Source organism: Vipera berus (genome assembly GCF_964194415.1).
Source record: "Vipera berus genome assembly, chromosome: 2".
Lineage (NCBI taxonomy): Eukaryota > Metazoa > Chordata > Lepidosauria > Squamata > Viperidae > Vipera > Vipera berus.
This window is the reverse complement of record NC_138203.1, coordinates 19,411,003-19,426,786: the sequence shown is the minus strand read 5'-3', so window position 1 is coordinate 19,426,786 and position 15,784 is coordinate 19,411,003. Positions and strand designations below refer to the sequence as shown.

The following is a 15,784-nucleotide window of genomic DNA, read 5'->3' as shown; positions in this document are numbered from 1 at the left end:
TATATAAAAGTAACCAGTAGAAAAATACAATAGCAATCATTTTAAACGTTAAATAAAAAATTGTTTAAAAACAAGGATTATACAACAAAGCTTCCTCTGAAGCAGAAAATAGCAATTACATCTGAGTGTTAGCAAAAAAAGACATGTCTCTTAAAACAAGTTTCAGAGCTTAAGTGCAGAGCTTAAGTGCTCAGTTTCAATTTCATGGATTGTTGAGGTGTGACAGAGGACCTCTAAAGATCTCTGTAAGACAGGAATTGGGCTGCCCTTCCAATATCTTTGTCCTATATTAGGGCTTTAAAAACATCACCAGCAACATTATTTGATTTTATCCAATTTCTGAACTGAACAAACATTTCAATAGAAAGGGATGACTAGGCTAAATCTAACATAATTCAATTTCCTTTTACAAGAAATTGTTATTTATCTATAACTACAATTCTTCAAGGGATCATCTGTAAATTCACATATGGGTTATGAATCAGAGCTAAGCATTCTGCAGCAGTGTTTCTCAATCTGGACAAATCCAACATGTACAGACACTCAAGTTCCAGATATGGCAGTTGTGGCTACTTTAGCTGAGGAATTATGTGAACTGAAGTCCATACATGTGGAAGTAACCAAGATTGAGAAGCACCTTTCTAGTGCTTACAGAATTGTTTGGGGGACAGCCTTCCCCATCACACATGTTATGTCACAAAAATCTAACAGTAACACAGAAAATCCAAACGAACAATAGAAGGAATGGGAAGTGAATTTTCTGAATTCCAAGATGACCACTTGACAACTCAGTTACAAGTAAGTAACCAATTCTCCATCATCATGATCTCAGTGATCCACACATTATGAGTGACAAAACAGATTCAGGTCTAGAAGAGTATCTTGTCATCATGCAGTGACTAAAAACATGTTCCAAAGTGGAATAGAGGCCCAGTCTGCAGCTATGGAAAAAAGTGAAAGACTAAGCCTAAGTAGCCATTAATTTATTAATTCAATAAATTAAATTATGTTTAACTCCACTACAGGAATGGTGCCACGTGGTCCAGCTAAAAAGCAAGAGCATAACAACCACCTAAAGTATGGTGTGATGATCATTTCCAATGGTGGGGGAAAAATAGATTATACTATATGACACATTGATTCAAAAGGAAGGAAATATCTGAGCAAAGGATGATTTTTCCTAAATATAATATAGAAGATTTCTTCATTTGTCAAGCAGTTCTCCCAGTAGGACAAGCTGATGTCACAGTTACTAGAAAAACTACACTTCATGAGGAGAATGTTGGTGATAGCCATGGAGAGACTCTATGAATAAGCAGTGATAAAGTACTATAAAATATATGGGAGTAAAGGAAAAGAAAAATATGCTAAACTTTTCATGAAAAAATAACAAAAGTATTAAAAAAAAGAAACAAAGTAATCTATAAGGTAGACTTTAATGGACAATACAACCAAACTTTGCTCTTTCAAATACAAGTAAAAAACAAAAAAAACAATGGATGTGAAATTTCATGGGATGAAATTACTGTTTCTACAAAGAATTTCTACATATCAGAATAGAAAGACAGAATAGAATAGAAAGATTCCCAGAAGCTACCATAATCTCCTGTATCTCAGGAACTGGATGAAAAAGTTTCTCCAATGCAAGGAGAGGAGATTGAGAAGGCAGAGGTATTTGTAGAAACAAGATGAAGTAAATGGTGAACCGTGGCTGTCAATGCTAACATGGTATGATGACATTATGGTTGGTTAATCTCTTTTTATCTTTGTCAGGATCTGATCAGCAGGAGAATGGACAAATATGCCTAAAACAGGGCCATTCCAAGAAAAAATGGATTACCAAGAGACCAAAGATCTCCTTAGCCCCAACTGCAAAATATTACACATTACCTGTCTCAATTTGTAAACAGGTTGACCAAATGGCATCTGATAATGGTCACCATCAATATAGTTTTCATTTGTGGGTCACTATTCTAGAAGAGCTGTAACTCTTGGTGAGTATGTTCTTGTTTTCAGACATACAAATTGCCAAGATGAAGATGGAGTGTCAGATATATCAATGCTGTAAGATGCAAAAAGAGGGCCAGACTTTTTGTGCTGTCTTTTTTATAGTTACCAAGGAACTAACATGAAAATCTGACCACAGAGACAGCCTTAAAAAGCTGCCAGTGTAAGCTAAACTACAAGGAGCTCAAGCTCACTGAAGTGTTGCAATGCTTTATGCCTTGACCAAGCACCTCAGATGCAGGCTGTTCAGATGTGAGCTCCTCACCTGGGCATGGATGTATCAGTGGTGAGAACAAGCAGAGAGAACATTTCCAGAGAGAATTTCTTGACTCAAGGCTGAACTGAGAGGAGTAGATGTATTATGTCCGTACCTGGAAAAGTGAAATAGAGGTACTAATCCTATAGAAGACACATCCAAAAACGGACAGAACAAATACATGAAGTTGCAGCCTTTAAATAGCTTAGCAGTTGGAAAACCACACAGGTCAATTCTTATTAGGGAAGAAATTGAAAATGGCTGAAGCATATGGAGTCACATAAGCAATAGGGCTTAAACTCATCTGTGTGTATCTACTGTCCTTACAAATCAGAAAATCTGAAAAGGAATAAAGGAATACTTCTTGTAATAGATCTAGAAGCTGAGGTGATCTATGGACTGAATAGAACAGCTTGAGGTTTGTGGTGAGATACCATGAGATTATGCAACTAGGTCAGCTATTTAAAAAGCAAATTGTACCTTATTGGTGGAGGACCAGTATGTACACTATTCATATAGAAAAAACTAAGGTAAAAGTATCATAATCCTCAAATTCAGCATCAAGTGACAATGATAATGAGATGTCAAATAAACCAAAGAGGCTTTAGAAACATAGCAATTAGGTTCAGAACACAAGTTCCATTAGAAAATTAAAATGGACAGCAGCTCAGAGCAAAGGCCAAAATCTTTGCAATCTTCAAGTCCTAAAAAAAACAAATGAAAAATGATGGAGATTGGTCATGTCAGGACAACTCATAAGTAAACATCTTCAAGGAGACAAAAAATCTTGAATATGAGACATTAGTATTTCAAAAAGCTGTGTGTTGTGCAATCAGGCCAAAGCATATTTAATTAATGAAATTCCAGAACATGGAAAAGGTCAATGTGTGTAATGATTGCTTGAGTTGTTCTAGGGAGTATGTATCCATGGTCTAAGATTATGAAAGACAGATCAATGATACATCCTCAAAAAATCACATGGAACCTATTGGGAGACATACTTAGTACAAGAATCAAGTCACAGTTTCAAGATCAGTTTTGGGCACGAAAGCTCACTGGTTGATTTAGGGCCACTCACACTTTCTCAGGCCAACCTACTTCACTGGATTGTTGTTGGGAAAATATACAGCAAATGAATGAAAGAATGTAATCAGCTGTACTCTTGGCGATCTTGAGATAGACGAAGGGGAAGTTTCATTACTCCTATAGTAAAGAGGGCAATTCAGATGAATAGCTCTTAAAGCATGTCCTGAATTTTCCCTCCAAGATTCAATGTCCATGGGTGAAGAGGAGCTTTTGTGGACTAAATAATAGTTCAGGATTAAACTAACATTAAATTAAAATAGTAGTAATAAATCTTTACTAAGTTGCTATGCCAGCAAAAAGAAAAGAACATAAGTTACAGAAATCCATTCAATAAAATTATTCACAACAATCAGTAAAACCAATATTTTAAACTAAAATAAACAAAGAACATAATATTTAAGAGAATATTCTACTGCAAAGTATGTGTATATCTTTGATAAGATAAAATACTATCTAAACTACCAATGAGAGCTCCTACTTTCAACCTTTTTGTCCAGTTCCCAATTTTCCCTAGGCTCAACCTAAACAAGACTGAGCAGTTTTGGTTGTTTGGACTTTCTGCTGCCAGAGATCTCTAAGTGCATGTTACACCACCAATTTGTGAATTGCACTTGTTACTGGTGTGCTTCCAGATGTAATTCAAGGTGCTGTTTCTCACTTTTACAACCCTTCATGGGTTGGAACTGAGTTATTTAAGGGGCCATCTCTCCCCGGTTGTTTCTACCTGTCCTACCCTGTCTGGCAAGATAGGCATGCTCCAGGTCTCATCAGCTCCTGAATGTTAAATAGATGGGCTTTTCCTGTCACAGCACTTGTCCTCTAGAATGTTCTTCCTTCAGAAGAATGTTGGTCCTAACCCTGCTGGCTTTTTCTAAAGTGCTAGGGACCTGATTTTGTTACAAATGGTGATCACATGAGCCCAGGATAGTTCAACAGTCATGCCAGTTGCCAAGTGCCTCAATTCTGATCATGTGACCACAGCAATGCTGCAATGGTCATAAGTGTGAAAACCTGTTGTAACTTCAGTCACTAAACAAATGATTCTAAGTCCAGGACTACCTGTAACAAATAAACAGAGCTGTAGGGATAAATAAGAGCAGATAGATACAAGGGAAATATGGAGGACCCTCAACATAAACATCAGTATATGAACTGGCAGCCAGTGAAGAGGCCTGTGATGTAACAAACATGGGCATAGTGCAGAAGGTCCAGAACAAATTGAATGGTAATAGAATCAAGGAATATAGAGAATTGGAAATAACTGCCAGAATATTATTACAATCATCCAGCCATGAAACAATCAAATATGCACCAATACAGCCACAGTCTTCCCTGTCAATTCTCTATCCCATGATACTATAAACAAGCAACAGACAAAAAACTGAAACCACTGTTTGAAGTGGGTTACCACAGATAGTGGATTGTAACAAAAAAGAAACCAAATCATCTGAACATTAGCATGTTCAGTAAACACCTAGCCTTTTTATGGAAACTTCTAAAAAGAAAAAAAAAGGAAGTTTATGCCCATCCAAGAAATATTTGTTCTTGCAATGTCGGAATTCACGTTTATAAAATGAGCCTTTAGGCCAAAAAAATCAAAGGCCAAACATCACACCAGAGGGATAAGGTATTCTGATGAATATTTCCAAGGCTTTGAAGATTTATTTTTTAATTAACAAATTAAGAGGACTAATAAATTAGTGAATTAATTTAAGGGTGCAGTAGAATAATAATAATAATAATAATAATAATAATAATAATAATAATAATAATAATAATAATAATAATAATAATAGAATAACAGAGTTGGAAGGGATCTTCTTGGAGGTCTTCTAGTCCAACTCCCTGTTTAAGCAGGAGACCCTATACCATTCCAGACAAATGGTTATCTAATCTGCAGACAGGATGGATGTCCCAAAGGTGCTTTTTCAAAGGGCAACTTGACTTTATTTCTTGAAAACATTTCTCTTCTCATCCAAGAAGCTTCTTCAGTTCTGCCTTTTTAAAAAAAAGCATCTTTGGAACAACCATGACTTGGATGACTGAAAATCTCCATAGACACCTCCAGAGATAGAGCATCCACAACTTCTGAAGGCAAGCTGTTCCACTGATTTATTGTTCTCACTGATAGCAAACTTCTCCTTAATTCTAGGTTGGATCTCTCCTTGACAGGTTTTCATTGTTACAACTTGTGCTGCCCTCAGGTGCTATGCAGAATAGGTCAACCCTTTCTTCTCTGTGACAGCCCCTCAAATATTGGAAGACTGTTATCATGTTAGCCCTAGTCCTTCTCTTTGTCAGATTAGCCATACACAGTTTTGGCAACTATTCATCATATGTTTTAGCCACCAGCCCCCTAATCATCTCTGTGCTCTACTCTGCACCCTTTCTAGAATCTCTACATATTCTTTGTTGTCATGGTGAACAAAACTGGATGCAGTATTCCAAGTGTGGTTTTACCAAAGCAGTATAAAGCGGGACTAACACTTCATGTGATCTTGACACTATCCCTCTGATGTTGCAGCCTAGGACTCCATTGGCTTTTTGGCAACTGCAGCATACTCCTTTAAGTGGTTGTCCACTAGGACTTCTAGATCACTCTCATAGTTACTGCTGTTGAGCCACATAGAACCTATTCTATATCGGTTCATTTTGTTTTTCTTGCCTAAGTGTAAACCTTACTTTTCTCACCACTGAATTGCACTTAGTTGGACAGAGCCCAGTGTACAATCTATCAAGAACTTTCTGGATCTTGAGACTAGCTGGTTATCCATTCCCCCACCCCCATTTAGTTTTGTCTGTAAATTTGACAAGTTCTCCTTCTATCTCATCAGCTAAGTCATTTATGAAAATGTTGAAGAGTATTGGGCCTAAGATAGAACCTCACTGCTTGATTCCCTCCACCTCCATGTAGATATAATTCCATTGAGGACTATACATTAAGTGTGGTTGGTCAGCCTGTTAAGAATCCATCTAGTGTTGATGCTGTCTATCCCACATTTTTCTATCTTACCAAAAAGTAGTAAAAAATAAAGAATTTCAATAAGCAAAAGATCTTTTATTTATCAAGAATATGTTAATACCATGGCATTTAAAAAAAAACCTGATCAGTAGGATCCAAAATCTAGTCATATGGTACAATTGGCATGGGTCCACCAGAAAACTGGATAAGCTCTAGAAAGTTACAAATGGTCCTGAAATAATGTATAATATATGACACACTTGTAGAACAGGAGTTTCATTATTCACACTGTCAAAGGAACTTTTCTGCATATACCCAATCTGTTGTAGAAAGACTCTTATTCCAAAAATGAGAGAAGAAAAAAAACTCAGTGGTGCCCTTTTCACTAGCAGAACACTAATGGCATTAATTTATTGAATCCTAATTACTTATACATGATACTTATTTTTCAGTGATAACTATACAGGTAGCCAATTGAGTCCAACTGCCCCAAGGCAGTTGTCACCTTTTTGCCACAGTTAGGCAAATCACCGCAGTTGTTAAGTGAATCACAGGGTTGTTAAACAAACCTGGCTTCCCTCATTAAATCTGTTTATTCAAAGCCGGATGGGAAGGCTGCAAATGGTGATCACATAACCACAGAAAGTGCAACCGTCATAAATACATGCCAGCTGCCAAATGCCAGAATTTTGATCACATCACCATGGGGATGCTGCAATGGTCGTAAGTCTGAAAACTGGTCATAAGTCGCTTTTTCCAATGCCATTGTAACTTTGAATGGTCACTAAACAAATGGTTGTAAGTCAAGGACTACCTGTATGTATGTTTTATAACTTAGAATTTTAACAGAGTGAAGACAGGAATGATACTTAGGCTACAGAACCATATAGTCAATCAGTTTCTGAATATATTTATACATGCTGACAGTTAATAGTGTGGAAAAAGTATTCTGATGAATGATTAAAACCTACAATATTTCAATTTTAGAGTAAGAAGAAAAATAATTAAAAGGTAGAATGTTATTTCAAAGTATTTAATTTAAATGGTCTCCAGTTTTAAATTAATATTTTCTCTGAAGATATCAGCTTAATTTTCTACACTACTTTTAGCAACATATGCAATGAGCTGTGCAATTAGAATTAAGATCTAACTCTATCTTGTTTCCCATTTCCACATTGTCTTACTGAATATAAAAAAACCCATGGGGACAAATTAGAGTTATTCAATAAAAATAATTCCTACAATACACAATGTGAGATCTACTCACTTCTTGAGAAAAATAGAAAGGAAGTTTTGTGCTGCCCTCATAGCTGTTTCATATGAATTTGTAATGAGGACATCCTGATCAATCTAAAACAAAACAAAACACAGTTACTAAACATGTATTGAAATTTATGCAACACTGGATAAATATATACAGTTCTCACCATAGATGAGGAGGAGCAAAATGGCAATAATGCTGTGATGTAAATTAGGAAAAATATTTATCTTTACAATTAAGAGACAATAAAGTATTATAACACATTGTAATTGGGGCTATGACTCCTATCTGCAAAAGTGGTACATGATATAGTAATTCCTTTTAGTAAATCAATTGTCTCACTGCAATCTAACTGCAATTTTAAAAACTTTGCACTGATTGCCAGTAGTTTCAAGGCTGAATTCAATGTGCTAGGCTTTATCTTTAAAGGCCTTTTGGATGAAATACATCAGAACGAATTTTGACAGGTCATGGGGAAGAGGATCTGACTATAATCCCACCACCCACTCTGTGAAAAGTAAATAGGACTAGACCAGATGACAGGCATTCCTCAAAATAGCCTCCATTCTTTAGAGTACTTTATTCAGACAGTATAGGCAATTCTACCCTACTGACATTTTACAAACAAAATGTGTAATTTACATTGTCTGTGAACCTTCAGCCCTTTTGAATCTGATTGAGAGGCTCTGTCACATTTTTTTTATTCAAGAATTTCTGTGTGTATAATTATTTTATATTACTGTTATACAATGTTATAATTTTGTTGTTTGTTATTATTCATTTCCCAGAATTCTTCAGAATTGGGACAAGTTATAAATATGAAGGACATACAGCATTTCTAGAGGATATATGGCCTAGTGTCAGTTAACAGTAGATAGCTAAACTCAGATAATTGAGTTAAAGATTAGAAAAAATAAGTTTCACTTCTCTACAGTTGAATTTCTTTTAATCCATCAGTTCTGTTTCCCATATCCTTCTTTCTCTACTTTCTCTAGTTTAATCTGTTTCTTCTGTTGAAAGTTTCTTCACTGCCTTCTTTTTCAACTTCTTTGTTATGTACTCCTATGATTATATTTTTATTCCTCACATCAGTGGCTAACGTAAACATAGAAACAATTACATACTTTCAAAATTGATTCACCTTTTTATTTGATTCCTCTTCAGAATTAGAATCTTTTTCACCTGATGGTAGATGCACAACACATTGAATCAATTGTAAGACTAATGCAGTCACCATCTGAATATACATAGGTTCCCCATCTTTATCACTGCTGTTCAATCTGTTGAATAAATATAAAACTTTGTTTATCAAAAGTAAAATCAACATTTGAATCTATGACAAATTTTCAGATAGTGACTGCTTTCAGATGGAATCAACCTTTGAGAAAGGATTGCATCCCATTCCTATGAATAAACTTCAGATCTGATTTGCAAATAGAAAGCTACTGTATTCAACAATCCCAAAAGAGTGAAACATACAAAACCTAGGATATGACTGGAACAAATATTATACAAAATTAATATTTACATTCACAATGAAATTCAAGCATTCTTCACATTAAAAATATTTTTCTTCAATAATTGTTTATATTTCTGAAAAATACATTTGTTTAAAAGCTAGGTTTCATACATGGCTCCCCCTTCCTCCTTTTTTACTTTTTCAATGTAGATTTAACATAGACCTATTAACTAGCTAATAGGAAAAGTGGAACCAAGTTTGGGCAGTTTTAAGGTAGCATTGTATTTACTACATTGCACAGACAGAATGTGTTATTCTTAACTGAATTTCCATTTAGCCACCAAAACAAATCACTGTGCAATTTATTGACTAATTAATGTAAAGTGCAGAAACCTTCCAAATACGGGAAGGTTTCTGGATTTAAAGTTAATATACAGAAAACCAAAATTCTGGCTAAAAATATGACAGTTTCGCAAAAGGCTCTCTTAGAAGGATTAACTGGATTTGAGATTGTTAAAAGGGTAAAATATTTGGGGGTGCTTTTGTCACCCTCTAATACAAAGTTATATAAAAATAATTATGAAAAACTGTGGGGGAAAATTCAAAAAGAATTGGAGAGTTGGGAAAAATTGCAATTGTTCTTGTTGGGACGGATCGCAGCAGTGAAAATGAACGTCCTGCCTAAATTTCTATTTTTATTTCAAATGATACCTATTCTTAAGAAAGATTCTAATTTGGAGGAATGGCAGCGAGGTATCAATAAATTTGTTTGGGCAGGGAAAAGGCCACGAGTTAAACTTAAGATTATGCAGGATACTCGTGAGAGAGGTGGTCTTAAAATGCCCAATCTTAAACTATATTATGAAGCTGCTGCATTAGTAGGAATAAGTGATTGGATTAATTTGACACAAGAGAGATTATTAAATCTTGAGGGCCACGATTTGTTGTTTGGCTGGCATGCATATTTGTTGTATGACAAGAAGGTAGACAATGTGTTTAGAGTGCATATTCTAAGACAGGCATTGTTGAGAGTTTGGAAGAAGTATAGACATAAGCTAGATTGTAAAATACCACTGTGGGCAATTCCAAAACACGCAATAGAAAATATACATGCTGGTTTCAAACATGATGTGACTACGTACAAGGAGATTCTGAGCTTGGAAAGAAATGTCTGGAGTTTGAAATCATATAGCCTCTTGCGAGAAGAGAAGGTTGTTCAAAATTGGTTTCAATATACTCAGCTACGGGCCAGGTGGAAAGAAGACCAGAAAATTGGTTTTACAATGACTGATGAAAATTTGATAAAACAAATTAGAAATCAGGGTCCCGCACATATCAAACGGATATATCTTGCATTGATAGAAATTGACTCAGAAACAGAGCTTGTTAAAGATTGTATGATTAAATGGGCCCAAAATATTCAAGAAGTAGTTACAATGGATACATGGGAAAGGATTTGGGTGAGGAACGTAAAATTTACACAAGCTCAAAATCTAAGAGAGAATTTTTACAAAATGTTTTATAGATGGCATCTAGATCCTAAAAAGCTTGCAAGTATGTATCCGAATTATCAGCCTAAATGTTGGAGGTGCGGTGACGAAGACGCAACATATTTTCACATATGGTGGACTTGTAAAAAGGTTAAGGCTTTTTGGATAAAAGTCTGGTGGAGCATGCAGAAGATTTTTAAACAGAGGATAAAGTTTTGTCCGCAACTTTTTTTGTTGGGAATAATTACAGATGCTACAGTTGTGGACACTAAGTTGATGTTGAATTTAATTACGGCAGCAAGACTCTTAATAGGTCAGTATTGGAAGAAGGAGGAACTGCCGACTATAGGAGAATGGACTTTAAAGGTTTCTGACCTGGCAGAGATGGCAAAGATATCGGCCTATTTGAAAGATCATTCGCAAGAACGTTATATTATGGAGTGGAGAAAATGGATTGAGTATATCCAGAACAAATATGGGACTAAAAAGTTTCATGTAGCATTTGAATAAGTCTTCCCTTCTTTTCTCTTTTTTTTTTCTCTTTTTTTTATATATTTTATATTAATAGTGTTTGTAGTTATCCTATATGAGCTAGAGAGTGATAGATTTTAGAGTTTACGGTTGTTAGCATATGGTTGTTTATGATTCTTTTTTTTTGTTTTTTATACCTTGTACTTAGCTCTGGGAAGTCGGGGGGGGGGGAGGGGGGGAGGGGTAAGGAGGGAGGGATAGGGGAGGGGTAGGGGGGTTTGTTAAAGATAAAATGTATGATAAAACTTTTCAATTAAAAAAAAATGTAAAGTGCTTATTTTGTTTCTTTAAAAAAACCTCTAATATGCCCCAATTCTGCCTGAGTGACAATCCAAGTTTGATTCTTTAACCCAGTTCATTTCTTGTATTTTTTGTTCTACAACCGCCTTGCTCTAGTAATTCCACCACTGTAATTCAATAATCCTTATGTTGTTCATTCATCAGAAATTAACACAGGGCCAATGCAGTTAAACATATATTAATTTCCATATTCCAGTGCTGTTATATATTACCTGAAATTTCTCAAACTCCTTTTGCTGGTTGGTAACCTTGCAAGTGAAGTAAAAATTTCTTCTAATATTAATTGCCTATGTTTTTCATATCTTGAGAAAACCTGTTTAAAATTAATGTCTTTTTTTAAAAAATATTGTTCTTTATAAAGGAAAAGCATACAATGGAAAATGTCATTACATTTTCCCCCCCAATAAACTACAAATCCTATTTTACATGTTCTTAACTAGCTCCACCCCTACAGAATTAATTTGTTAAATTAACTCACTATTGCCAATTATCTTATAGATGATTTACATATTTTATAATTGTGTTTTAAAGTAATCCAGACAAATCTTGAAATCTGCAGCTGCAGCAATGACTAGAATTCTCACTTTGTTGAATGGACAATCTTGGTTAGAGAGACTACATTCTGGCACTTGCACACTGCATTTTTAAAAATTACAATTGCTTTTAGGGCCTACAGTTTAGGAAAGTTTTAAAATGGACTGTTTTTGGTAAAGAAATAATTTAAGTAACTCATGAATCCTTTATTGTTTTATGTATGTAAATACAGAAAAAACAAATCTACTGGTTTAAATAGTATGCTTACAGCAGTGACTAGTTTGATGGCACACAACTGAAGTTCACTGACATTTTCTACAAAGAAAGGTGTTATTCCCATTGAAGAAATCTATAAATAAAAAAGAAAAGATAAATTCATTATGGCTGACAAATTGATAAAAATGTTTAAGCTAAATGCACTCATTATTTGTCTTTTAAAATTGTATACATTTTTAAATGAAGTAGTTGTTAGTTTACAGTTGTAATTAAACATAATTCTAAGTTTAAAGAAATTTGGAAGGGGAAAAAACAAATTATCTTTGTTTTTACAGTACTTCTGTGCTTCCATATTAGCGTAGTGAAATATAATTACAAGGAAGTATGTTCAAACACTGTAGAATCCCTTTATAAGAAGAACATTTAGAAATTTAAGAGGTGGCAGCTGTAAATATCTGGAGAGCTGGCAATGGTTAGAAAGCCAAATATTTTACAAGATTGTTGGCCAGACAGAAAATCAGATAGAAGTTACTAACCTTCAAAATTGTATTTTTCTATTCTTATTATAGTCAGAACTGAATTTCCACACAACTATACTGAATTACTCTAGCAGACCAACAGTCTAAAGCTTTATTATTAAGCACTGAGGAACAATCTATTCTAGTTATTAAAATACCTACTAAAGGAGAATGTTATAGTAAAAAGTGTGTGTGTGGGGGGGGGGGGAAATCAGAATGACATGGATCCAACTTACTTGAAGAATTGTAGTGTCAGTTAGAAGCTGTATCTCTAGTAATTCAGCCAAACTACTAACAATGTCACAAATTTTGTTATACAGCATCACTATTACTCTCTGTTTATGAGTGGAACACTTGGCACGCTTTGCTTTTGAGCTCAATACACCACCTAAAATCAAATCAAACTGCATTTTAGCAATATTACAAATCAGAGGAGACAAAAAAATGTCTTAAGGTTTATATTTTTCTCTTTTCATTAATTCATCACATACTTTTAGGAAAAGAAATAAAAAATCATCATGAAAAAAGAGAAACAAAATTAATTAAAATAAAGTCGGTAAAATTAATGGTTTAAAAACAGAATGACTTTTATTATAGATGACAGAAAGGGACTGTGTAAAACAGTCACATATGAATTAAGAACTTGGTAACATTAACTTTGCTAATAGGTTTTTCACTGGTATAGAACAAGTGAAAGCTTAAATAAAGATAAAAAATTAAAGCTCCAAACTGTAGATTAATATATAAACTGATTACCTAAATTTTGTTAAAGAAAATTGTACATGATACAATATAGCAAAGAACAAGCTGTAGAATATTTGATGTATGGAAAAAGTTATGGAAATTCACAGAAATTGGGCCTTTCAAATTCCATGCTTCTTTGTTAATTTGGCCAGACGTAACATCCCTACCTCCAATTTAAATGCCATTAGCCTTTCAGGATAATCAATATATCTATTTATTCTTATACTAACCACCATGTGGATCCAATCGATAAACAGGATCATACTGAGGATAAAGTGTGTTCTGCAAGTGAAACTTAGTGTACTGAATAACTCTTTCTATTACATCTTCAATATATACAGCTTTGGGCATGTTGGGTGATGTCATAATGTTGATAGCTGTAAGACAGGCATCGGCAGATTTTGTGACTCTCTCCATGATCAAGTCTCTCCATAATCTTTCTTCATCTTCAGTATCATTATTCTGTGAAAAATAAGATCATTAGCCTTAAATCTGCTTCAGCAACAATGTCGAAAAATCTCAAAAGTTGTAAAAATCACTTCATAAACTTTAATGAAATATTTGTTTTCAATTTAAAAAATCCTTAAATATATTTTCTAGTTTACTACTAGCCGTGCTATCCCATTAGCTATAGCTAAAGTAACATAATTATTGTCAGGCGCAAAGAATCAGGATCATACATTACGTTGCAGTTCCTATATACAAGAAACTAGTCAACTAAAGTTCAGCACTAAATTGGCACCATAGAAATTCAAGAGGGGTTGGACTTAGTGTCAATTCTAAAACTGAGCATGGCTGTAACCATTTTCCATATTCATTTTCAGTTAACACATAGGAAGGAGGGAAGGAGGTTGCCAGGTGCTTCACTAGTCTAAACTTTTAACTTTTATCCCATGGGAACCAAGGTCATCTGCTGCTCCAGAGACTGCAGGCTGGGCATTACATAACAAGCTTGCCAAGAAGACGTATTGGGGAACATAGTTGCTTGCATAGCCTTAGGGGTGGGATTTCCTAACTTTGTACTGAGGATTGTTACGTGTGTATTCAGACTTGGTTTCACTTTTGACATGCTGATACTTTGTAACTAACAAACATATTCTTTTAGGAATTTGCAAGCCTCAGAGTTCTGCTTTATTCATCTCTGTTTATCAGAACCATGACATTAAACCAAGTCTCTTAAAACTTCATTTTTTCGGGATGCTGGGCCCCGACCGCCTACCCACTCACTTTTGGAAGAGTGGTAAAGACTCAGCGAAGACTCGAGATGGAGGAGAAAATTGAAACCACTGCTAGCCACAACGGGAACTCAGGCTGTCAGAGCACAGGCTGGCGCTCCAGCCACTGAGGAGGCGTCACTGGCAGGGGCTTGGCTGAAAGCCAGGGTGATCCATCCTGGGAAACTGACACCGCAAGAAGGAGCTATAGCCCTAGCGGACCTCTTTCAAGCCAAGGCTGACCCTCAGCTCAGGAGTACTCCTGTAACCGCTGGAGAGGAGCTCTTATTGCTGCCGTCCCAGGGTTCTTCACCTGCGGATGGCAAGAAAGGAAATGGGTCGATGGGATGGGATGACTACGGAGAGTGGAGATTTCAGTCCGCAGTCGACAGCCCCTCACTCAAACAGCTGAAGGAGAAGTTTGACTGGTTGGAGGCGAAGGATACAACTCCTGTTGCCGAAGAGGTGGGTGCCATGGGGGGAAATGCCAAAAACTACCCATCTCTTCCCTTCCCCCTCGCCAGAACTCTAACCCAACTTCTGGAACCCATGCTGCTTCACCCATCCCCCAAGCCCTGTATCCCAGCTGAGTCTGTTGCCACGGCCTCGGGATGCCGTCCCGGAGCCTAGCCAAGAGAGGTCCGGAGAGAGGTTCGGCTTCGTCCCCAGGAACAGCAGATCACCCAAGCCCAGCAGCAGATGCAGGTGGCTCTGAGAGATTTGAACCGCCTCCCATCAACCCCACCTTTGATGGGGATCCCGTGAAGATGGCCTTCTTCTTAAACCATGTGTGGGCTGATTTAGATCGCTACACTTATGCCTACCTGGATGGGGCTATGATGGTGAATGCTGTGGCAGCAAATTTAGAGGGGGAAGCGGCCAACTGGTTGACCAACCTCCATGATGAAGGGGGTCCTGAATTGCACAACATTAATCTATTCATGGAGCAACCGAGGGGTCAGTTTGAAGATGAATTCCAAGTCCTGCTGGCCGGGAAAGAAATCCACCACCTGAAACAAAGAGGTCGCCCCACAAAGGAGTACGTCTGTGAATTCAGGAGTGTTACTAACCAGCTGGGGCAGTGGCCTAAACGGTCACTGATCAACTACTTCAAACGGGCTAGACTGTGACTTGCTTCAAGCTCTTCCTAACCTGTTGTGTGAGTTGTACCGCATGGCAGTGGTGCTAGACATCGAGGTGGACCGC

The 15,784-nt window shown here is 36.2% G+C and overlaps 1 protein-coding gene across 2 annotated transcripts in view; it reads right to left on the bottom strand.

The window, feature by feature from the left end:
- The window catches only part of NIPBL (NIPBL cohesin loading factor), a 153,999-nt gene that overhangs the window by 34,007 nt on the left and 104,208 nt on the right, over positions 1-15,784 (bottom strand). For both annotated transcript variants that reach the window (XM_081320531.1, XM_081320530.1), the window contains exons 17-22: positions 13,595-13,826; positions 12,857-13,008; positions 12,155-12,235; positions 11,565-11,665; positions 8,714-8,852; positions 7,579-7,661 (exon numbers count right to left, since the gene is read on the bottom strand). In XM_081320531.1, the coding sequence (XP_081176657.1) occupies positions 7,579-7,661; positions 8,714-8,852; positions 11,565-11,665; positions 12,155-12,235; positions 12,857-13,008; positions 13,595-13,826 (788 nt within the window). The remainder of the gene's footprint in view (positions 1-7,578; positions 7,662-8,713; positions 8,853-11,564; positions 11,666-12,154; positions 12,236-12,856; positions 13,009-13,594; positions 13,827-15,784) is intronic.